The sequence below is a fragment of the Chiloscyllium plagiosum genome, chromosome 26, assembly GCF_004010195.1.
Source record: "Chiloscyllium plagiosum isolate BGI_BamShark_2017 chromosome 26, ASM401019v2, whole genome shotgun sequence".
Taxonomy (NCBI): domain Eukaryota; kingdom Metazoa; phylum Chordata; class Chondrichthyes; order Orectolobiformes; family Hemiscylliidae; genus Chiloscyllium; species Chiloscyllium plagiosum.
The window spans coordinates 43625656-43636172 of NC_057735.1; the positions used below are offsets into that span (position 1 = coordinate 43625656).

At 42.7% G+C, this 10517-nt stretch overlaps 1 protein-coding gene across 1 annotated transcript in view; it reads right to left on the reverse strand.

The window, feature by feature from the left end:
* LOC122563300 (inositol 1,4,5-triphosphate receptor associated 1-like) overlaps positions 1–10517 on the reverse strand; it is an 89821-nt gene that overhangs the window by 13993 nt on the left and 65311 nt on the right. Inside the window, exons 15-16 of the mRNA XM_043717004.1 lie at positions 6977–7081; positions 3936–4058 (exon numbers count right to left, since the gene is read on the reverse strand). Coding sequence (XP_043572939.1) covers positions 3936–4058; positions 6977–7081 — 228 coding nt within the window. The remainder of the gene's footprint in view (positions 1–3935; positions 4059–6976; positions 7082–10517) is intronic.

A 10517-nucleotide genomic window follows, 5' to 3' on the forward strand; every position in this document is an offset into this window, starting at 1 on the left:
ACCCAGCATGAGCAAAACCAATGTAGTGTACAAAATCCCATGCAAGGATTGCACAAAACGCTACATAGGACAAACAGGAAGACAGCTAACGATCCGCATCCATGAACACCAACCAGCCACGAAATGACACGACCAGCTTTCCTTAGTAGCCACACACTCTCATGACAAGCAACATGAGTTCGACTGGACAACACTACCATTATAGGACAAGCCAAACAGAGAACAGCCAGGGAATTCCTAGAGGCATGGCTCTCATCCACAGATTCAATCAATAAGCACATCGACCTGGACCCAATATACCGGCCACTGCAACGGACAGCTGGAACTGACAACCGGAAGCGGCAGATTCAAACCACTATAACTGCCGGAGGAAACATCACAGAAGTGCTTCACAGGAGGTTCCCAAGCACTCAGGATGTCACCTAGACAGGGGACGAAACGTCTGCAACACAAATTCCCAGCTCGGCAAACAGAACCACAACAACAGAGGGATGTCTTTTGTAGTGGAAGCCTGTGACCAGCAGTGTGCTGCAAGTATCAGTGCTGGGTCCACTGCTTTTTATTATTTATATAAATAATTTGGTTAGGACTATAGGAGGTAAGGTTAATAAGTTTTCAGATGATACCAAAATTGGTGGTTTCGTGGACAATGAAGATTACCACAAAGCACAATGGGATCTTGATCAGATGGGCAAATGGGCTGAGAGGTGTCAATGGAGTTTAATTTCAATAAATGGGAGGTGTTGCATTTTGGTAAGGCAAACCAGGGCAGGACTTATTCAGTTAATGGTAGGCTCCTGGGGAGTGTTGCCGAACAAAGATCTTGGGGTGCTGGTGCACAGTTCATTGAAAGTGGAGTCGCAGATAGACAAGGTGATGAACAAGGCATTTGGTACACTTGCTTTCATTGGGCAATGTATTAAGTATAGAAGTTGTGGCTGTATAGAATATTGGTGTGGTCACTTTTGGAATACTGCATTCAGTTCTGGTCTTCCTACTATAGGAAACCTGTTGTTAAACTTGAAGGGATGCAGAAAAGATTTAAGGATGTTGCAAGGATTAGAGAGTTTGAACTGTGGGGAGAGGCTGAATAGGCTGAGGCTTTTTCCCTGGAACATCAGAGACTGAGGGATGACCATATAGAGGTTTATAACATCATGAGGGACTTGGATAGGGTAAATAGCCAAGGTCTTTTCCCCAGAGTGGGGGAGTCCAAAACTAGAGGGTATAGGTTAAAGGTGAGAGGGGAAAGATTTAAAAGAGACCTGAAGGGTACCTTTTTCTCACGGATGGTGGTGCATGTGTGGAATAAGCTGCCAGAGGAAGTGGTAGAGGTGGGCACAATTGCAACATTTTAAAGACATCTGGATGAGTACCTGAATAGGCAGGGTTTAAGAGGGATACGGTCCAAATGCTGACAAACGGGACGAGACCAGTTTAGGAAACCTGGTTGGTGTGGACGAGTTGGACCGAAGGGTCTGATTCCATGCTGTATAACTCTATCTAACAGAAATATACAGATACTAAAGGGGATTGACAAAGTAGATATAGAAAGATTGCTCCACATGAGGAAATGATCTAGAATAAGAGGTCATACCTTTCAGATAAAAAGTAGCAGATTTAAAAGAGATGAGGAGAAATTACTTCTCTCAAATGGTTATGAATCTGTGGAATTCACTATCTTAGTGTATGGTGAATGCTAAGACACAATGAACTTGAGGATAGATAAGTTTCTAATTAGTAATGTGTTGAAGGATTATGGAGAGTGGGCAGGAACGTGGAATTAAGGCAGAAATGAGGTCAGCCATGATTATATCAAATGGCACAGCTGGCTTGAGGCACTGAACTGTCTTCTCCTGTTCTTCATTCCTAAATTCTTACAAAATCTGCATTCCTTGCAGTAAGGGCATTCCTTTGAGAGATGTTCTTATTTACGGAGTTAGTGATAAATTGTTTTGAGTGGGTTTTTGGTAAACCCAAAAGGCTTTTGAAATCCATTTGTCTTCAGGTCAAAGAAAGCATTCTAAAATGAGGAATCATGGGTTTCCACCGGGTGCTCCGGTTTCCTCCCACAGTCCAGAAAATGTGCAGGTCAGGTGAATTGGCCATGCTAAATTGCCCGGAGTGTTAGGTGCAGGGGAATGGGTCTGGGTGGGTGCGCTTCGGCAGGTCGGTGTGGACTTGTTGGCCAAAGGGCCTGTTTCCACACTGTAAGTAATCTAATCTAAATAAAATTCTGGTTAACCTGGACGTCTGTTTGAGAACAGCCCAGGGCACGCAGTTTGTTATGGAGATGGTAAAAGCTGAGGGAGATTTTCTGGTTTCAGTTTCAGTTTATCTGGGTGTTTGCAAAGAGTTTTAATTGCAGCTTGGATTTTGTGTATGGTGCAGCTGACCAAGAAAGGCCAGCAAAGGTAAAAGGCAATTAGTTAGCCCTGAACTGCACATATAGAAGATGACAACTTCATCATTTGTCATGTAGAATATGTATAGGCCTTATTCCCAGTTTGTAATCTCATGAGGAAAATGAAGGAAGCTGAAAGATTGCCTAGTTTGAAGCTGGTGGACAGGATCTACACAGTGGTCCTCACAGAATCTAAAGAAAACAAGCCGCTTATTAGCTTGGAATGATTTCAAACATAACCAGAGCAACAGATTCAGGCATCCACAGTAAAGAGAAGACAAATTAAAGCTCTAACTCTGAGAATAATTGGAATTGAGAATTAAAGCAGTTTCCAAAGAATTGTTTCATAGTTATGAATAGCTCCTACATGATAAATAACTTAAAGGTTGATATGGCCGGTTTGGTAGAAGCAAGATACAAAACCAAGTGCCAAACACTTTCAGATTAAGATTGCTTGTTTTGCTTACTTGTCTTAAGGACAATAAAGTTTGCAGGTTTTTTTGGTTGAAAAATGTCGAATCTTGTGACATAATACACTTGTTGATTAATTCTGACTATTCATATTGCTCTAACCATTAATGATCCCAAACTGGATTGTAAAAATTTCCTCTTATGGAATCGTAGAGTCATACAGCACGGAAACAGACCATCATTCCAAACATTCCACACCGAACATAATCCCAAGCTAAACTAGTCCCATATGTCTGCTCCTAGCCCATACCCCACCAAACCTTTTCTATTCATGCACTTATCCAAAAACTTAAATGTTCTAATTGTACCCACATCCACCACTTCCTCAGGACATTCATTCTACATATGAACCACCCTCTATGTTAAAAAATTTGCCCCTCATGTCTGTTGTAAATTTCTCTCCTCTCACCTTTAAAAAAACCCTAATCTTGAAATTTCCAAAGCTAGGGAAAAAAACCTACCATTAACCCTATCTACACCCCTATGATTTTATTAACATCTATAAGGTCACCTCTCAAATTCCTATGCTCCAGAGGAAAAAAGTCCCAACATATCCTTCTATACCCAGCAACATCCTGGTAAATCTCTTCTGAACCATCTTCAACTTAATAATGTCCGTCCTATAGCTAGATTTTGTGTATTCCCAGTTTTCATTGAACTTCTTGAGAATTAACTTAGAACCCCTACAGTGTGAAAGTAGGCCATTTGGCTCAACAAGTCCACACCAACCCTCCAAAGAGTAACCCATTCAGACCCATTTCCCCTACCCTATTACTCTACATTTACCCCTGACTAATGCACCTAACCTACACTTCCCTGAACATTATGGGCAATTTAGCATGGCCAATTCATCTAACATGCACATGTTTGGATTGTGGGAGGAAACTGGAGGACCTGGAGGAAACCCCATGCAGACACAAGGAGAATGTGCAAACTCCACACAGACAGACAGTCATCCGAGGCTGGAATCAAACCTGGGTCCCTGACGCTGTGGAACAGCAGTGCAAACCACTGAGCCACCATAATTGTACTTGCTGTTGCCCCAGTTTGTGTCACTCACATCAACGAGGTGTCGCTTGTTGTATCTGAAGTATATTCATCTTCACTCTCACTCTCGGTCTCTGGCTCTCCGTTCACCGTTTCATTCTGTGTCGGACCGCACACTTTTTGTTCCTGGTTTTGCCTGAGGGTAGAAATTAGAAAGGGGTGGGGGGTAGTGTCAGTCAATTGCTTCCCTCTCAAACAGCACCAAATGCCTTAAGAGTGAAGGGACCACCCGGCTAAACTAAGATAAGGAGAAATTCCTTCAGCCAGAGGGTGGTGAATCTGTGAAACTCATTGCCACAGGAGGCTGTACAGGCCAAGGCATGAGTATATTCAAGAGAGAGATAGAAAAGGTTCTTATTAGAAAGAGGATCAAACGTTATAGGGAGAAGGCAGGAGAATGGAATTCAGAAACATATCAGCCGTGACTGAATAGTGGGCCAAATAGCCTAAATCTGCTCATAACTTAAGGTCTTATTTTTTTCTGCTCATCACTACTCTCCTGATTTCAACTAATAATGATAGAGACTTCACTGGATTGACCGCACAGTTTTCCCATTGCAATCACCTGAACTGAATAATAGTGGGATAGTTCAGCTGGTAGCAACATGATTAATATCTCTCTCATGGCTGTCAGCATGGGCAGAGCATACAAGTCTTGGAATGCCTGGACTACAGCCTGGAATCATCTGAATAGACCCTTTAAAGTTAATAAAACACTGATATTCCAACATTAAAGGATACAATAAGGCGGGTTGGACCGAAGGGTCTGTTTCCATGCTGTACATCTCTATGACTCTTATGATTACGTTCGATCTGAAGTAGAGCTCTCATGATAAGTGCAAAATCATTAAATTTAAAAATTTGATGTCTGAATTTACTTAACTACATTTGTTTAAACTAATTGATTGAAATATAAATCACAACTCTTGTCAATATTTTTTAAGTTCAGTTTCAATACCACCCAAGTCTTTGTGTGTGTGTATTAATGTGTTGTGTATACGTGTGCAGTAGGACCCATTGTTGAGAATAGGAGAAAGTGAGGACTGCAGATGCTGGAGATCAGAGTCGAGTGTGTGTTGCTGGAAAAGCTCAGCCGGTCAGGCAGCATCCAAGGAGCAGGAGAATCGACATTTCGGGCATAGGCTCTTCATCAGGAAGTAGGCTTGTGGGTCAGGGCTGAGAGATAAATGGGAGGGGGTGGGGTGGGGGAGAGGTAGCTGGGAAAGCAATAGGTGGATGAAGGTGAGGGAAAAGGTGATAGGTCAGAGGGGGCAATGATGGATGGGTCCGGATGGCAGTGCCCAGTTGGAGGCTTGGGACTGGGATAATGTGGGGGGAGGGGAAATGAAGAATATTCTGTCTTGGGACCCTGTACCCACACGGGATAAATATGGATTTCAACAGCTTCCTCATTTCCCAGCTACCTACTCCTCGGATGCTGCCTGACTGGCTGTGCTTTTCCAGCACCACACTCTTGACATCATTGAGAATGGTGTGTTCAGATCAATGATGTCGGTGTGTTTGTTTCAGCTAAGAATTTTCACAGGTAACTTAGATTGGAATTCTCACCTGTTAAATAAGTCAGACTCAAATCTGTCATGTTCTTAAGATTCAAAGATCACAGCTGAGTGCGTTCAGAACTAAACAGCCTTCTGTTGAAATGTAACACTGAAAAGAATCCAATTTTATACAACCTAAAGATTTAGAAATTTACAGACCAACAGGTAGCTATTGGCCCATTGCCTGTGCTAGCTCTTTGAAAGAGCAATCCTGCTTGGTTCAAAGTCAGCAAATTGGATCCATGAGCCTGTAAACAGCCAGTCCTCAAGTGTATGGTCAACTCTTTTCAAAATAAAAAACAAATTAATTTCACTTTCACAAATACAGCTTTCACAAAAACCTGTCATCTCCCTGTACATATTTTGCCAATGCTTTTAAATTGTGAGTCTTTGATTATTGGCTCACTGGCCTGAAGGATCAGGCCTTATTTAATTCTATCATACCCTCTTATTGTCTTCATAGAATCCCTACAGTGTGGAGACAGGCCACTTCGCCCAATAAGTCTACACCGAACCTCTGAAGGGTATCTCACCCTATCCCTACAATCCTCCACCTTCCATGGCTAACCCACCTAGCCTGCACATCCCTGGACAATTTGGTATGGCCAAATCACCTAACGTGCACATCTTTGGACTGTGGAAACCAGAGCACCCAGAGGAAACCCATGCAGATACAGGGAGAATGTGCATACACCACACAGAAGGTCACCCCAAGCAGGAATTGAACCTGTATCCCTGCTGTTGTGAGGCAGCAGTGCTGACCACTGAGGCACCGTGCCATACCAATTAAACCTCATCTCAGTCATCTCTGAGGCTTCTGTGTTCCAAAATTAACAGTTCTAACTTTCCTTTTCTCTTTAAATGAATTGACTTGATCTGTTTACACTGCCAGTCATAAATTCAACAAAAACATTTTATTAACATTACAGGGATTATTCCAGGCAGCAATAATAGAGATTGGGAGGGTCGTGGATTCAACTCGATGCCTGATTTAACCAATTTATAAACTTCGTTAGTGCTTTACAACTGCTTACAGTATCCCTGGTCTTCCACTCCTGAGAGCTAACGTGTGCTAGAACATAATAAATGTTAGGAATGGACAGGGTCAAGTTTGTCTTGAAGCCTTCAATTTTTGGGATGAGGCAGAAACAAATCCAACCTCGGCCTGACATTTTCATGGTCCCAGCAACATAGGAAGCAATATACTCCATGTGTGATGCAGCATCTTTACCCATATGTTACCTGCAATGTGATTTCTAGCCAAACAGTCATCTGGCACATATCTGAAGATAATACTTGGATTAGTAATCGCTGTTAGGCAGAATGCTTTCTCAGCTAAGATTCTCAGCTCCCTTAGAGAGAGGATCTTAGGTCCTTGCCCCCAACATTTTGGCTTTAACTCAAAAAGATTGGTAGGCCTGACTCTTGCCTTGCTCCCACCACCTGGGCAATCTGCTATTCCTACCCCTGAGCTCAGAAAAGAGTCCAGGTCTACCTCAGGCAGGGGCATTGCGATGTATTGGAGACGGAAGTTGGTGCCTCTCCTGATCTTGAGAATTTCCGGTTTGCTTTCTCTTTCAAGTTCTGCTTGCATTGTGATCTAGAAAAAAAAAACAAAGATAATACACAAGGCCAGAATTTAATGTTGACAGCATTAGAAGATATATTATTTGTTCTGTACTTTAACCCAGTTGTAAACATTGAGAAGGCTTTCCATTTTGGGGAGTTTAAGTGTCCTTTCATTCAGCATTCAGTAATTATCACTGAAAAATAGGCACCTGGTTATTTAATTATTCACTGTTTGAAGGAATTTGCTGTGATCACATAGTGAACTAAAAGAAAATGGCTGGCTTACCCAGAAACCACCTCTTCGACCTTGAGGAATGGAGTACAAAGGTAAGTACTTCTGGTAAACCCCTCATTGACAGCTCCACAGCCGACTGAGAAGGGAATAGGCCAGGTCGCTGCCAGAGACTGGGCACTTGCTCAGTGCTAGGCAGGAGAGGACCCTGTGGTGTCAGTAATCAGGGACTTGCCCCCACACACACAGGGTGGGATAGGAACAGCAGGCAAAATCGCTGCAGCATGTTGGGTGACTGTCTGTCTGCCTCCCGGACAGGTTGGCAGCTGCCCTAGAGAGCATGGCTCAGCCCCCTCAGGGTCTGCTGGAAAGGGGCTCACACATATATTCCATTAGACTGGTCCTTAGAACTGAAGGCAGGATGAAGGGGGTGGTGGAGACCCAGAGCTCACTCCAGCTGCCCCTTCCCCACAATGAGACAGGGCAGTTCCAGGAGGCACTCAGCAGGGAGGAATTACACACAGGATAGGATAAACAGACAAGGTCCCTGGGGTGGAGAGTCCAGAGCTAGATGGCATAAGTTTAGGTTGAGAGGGGCAAGATTTAAAAGGGACTTAAGTGGGCAATGTTTTCATGCAGAGGGTGGTGGGTGTATGTAATGAGCTGCCAGTGCAAATGATGGACATTTATATGATTACAACATTTAAAAGGCATCTGGATGGGTATATGAATACGAAGGGTTTAGAGGGATATGGGCCAAGTGCTGGCAAATGAAACTAGATTAATTTAGGGTATCTGGTCAGCATGGACAAGTTGGACTGAAGGGCCTGTTTTGGTGCTGTACATGTATGACTCTGATTGATTTCTGGATGGTTTTGTAGAGCAATATATTGAAGACGCAACTAAAGGACATACTCTATTAAAGATCTAGTATTATGTAATGAAAAGGGGCTAATTAACAAATCTTGCTGCCAAAAACCATTCAGGAATGAATAGCCAGAAAATGACAGAATTTTACATGATGTTTGAAAGTGAGGCAGTTAATTCTGAAGCAGGGTGTTAAATTTGAATAAAGGAAATTATGAAGGCATGAGACCCAAGTTGGTTGAGGTGGATTGGAAAAACACATATGATGGACATTTATATGATTACAACATTTAAAAGGCATCTGGATGGGTATATGAATACGAAGGGTTTAGAGTGATATGGGCCAAGTGCTGGCAAATGGAACGAGATTAATTTAGGGTATCTGGTCAGCATGGACAAGTAACTGAAGGGCCTGTTTTTGTGCTGTACATGTATGACTCTGATTGATTTCTGGAGTGTCTTAGGGATGGTTTTGTAGAGCAATATATTGAAGAGGCAACTAAAGGACATACTCTATTAAAGATCTAGTATTATGTCATGAAAAGGGGCTAATTAACAAATCTTGCTGCCAAAAACCATTCAGGAATGAATGGCCAGAAAATGCCAGAATTTTACATGATGTTTGAAAGTGAGGCAGTTAATTCTGAAGCAGGGTGTTAAATTTGAATAAAGGAAATTATGAAGGCATGAGACCCAAGTTGGTTGAGGTGGATTGGAAAAACACATTATAAAAAGGACATGAATGTACAGAGGCAATGAGTAGTCTTTAAAAAAAAACTATTACATGGCATACAGCACTTGGACATTCTTTCAAGTACAAAAGTCAAAAAGACAATCAACCATGGCTAACAATACAAGTTCAGGATTACATGTGATTAAAGGGAAGGGTCGAGAGTGTACAAATTGGGAGGTTTATAGAATGCAAAAGGAGAGCCAAGAAACTCATAAATAAGGCGAGAATATAGAATGCATACAAATCTAGCAATGTAAAAACAGATTATAAAAGCTTCTGTACATATGTTAAAAGGAAATGTTTTGCCAAGATGAGTGTTAGTCCATTATAGGCAGGGTCAGGTCAATTTATGTTGGGCTCAGAGAAATTTATAGAACATAGAAAAGTACAGAACAGAACAGGCCTTTTAGCCCATGATCTTGTGCCAAGGATTAATCAATAGACAATAGGTGTAGGTGTAGGCCATTCTGCCCTTTGAGCCTGCACCACCATTCAATATGATCATGGCTGATCATCCTTAATCAGTATCCTGTTCCTGCCTTGTCTCCATAACCCTTGATTCCACAATCCTTGAGAGCTCTATCCAACTCTTTCTTAAATGAATCCAGAGACTGGGCCTCCACTGCCCTCTGGGGCAGAGCATTCCACACAGCCACCACTCTCTGGGTGAAGAAGTTTCTCCCCATCTCTGTCCTAAATGGTCTACCCTGTATTTTTAAGCTGTGTCCTCTGGTTCGGAACTCACCCATCAGCGGAAACATGTTTCCTGCATCCAGAGTTTCCAATCCTTTAATAATCTTATATGTCTCAATCAGATCCCCTCTCGGTCTTCTAAACTCAAGGGTATACAAGCCCAATCACTCCAGTCTTTCAGTGTAAGGTAATCCCGCCATTCCAGGAATTGACCTCGTGAACCTACGCTGCACTCCCTCAATAGCCAGGATGTCTTTCCTCAAATTTGGAGACCAGAACTGCACACAGTACTCCAGGTGTGGTCTCACCAGGGCCCTGTACAGCTGCAGAAGAACCTCTTTGCTTCTATACTCAATCCCTCTTGTTATGAAGGCCAGCATGCTATTAGCCTTCTTCACTACACACTGTCCCTGCAAATTTACCTTCATTGACTGGTGTACAAGAACACCCAGATCTCTCTTATACTGCCCCTTTACCTAAATTGATTCCATTTAGGTAGTAATCTGCCTCCTGTTCTTGCCACCAAAGTGGATAAACAGTCATCCACATTAAACTCCATCTGCCATGCATCTGACCACTCACCGAACTTGTCCAGGTCACCCTGGAATCTCCTAACATCCTCTTCACATTTCACCCTGCCACCCAGCTTAGTATCATCAGCGAATTTGCTAATGTTATTACTAATACCATCTTCTATATCATTAACATATATTGTAAAAAGCTGCGGTCCCAGTACTGATCCCTGCGGTACCCCACTGGTCACTGCCTGCCATTCCGAAATGGAGCCGTTTATCACTACTCTTTGTTTCCTATCAGCCAACCAACTCTCAATCCAAGTTAGTACTTTGCCCCCAATACCATGCGCCCTAATTTTGCTCACTAACCTCCTGTGTGGGACTTTATCAAAAGCTTTCTGAAAGTCCAGATACACTACATCTACTG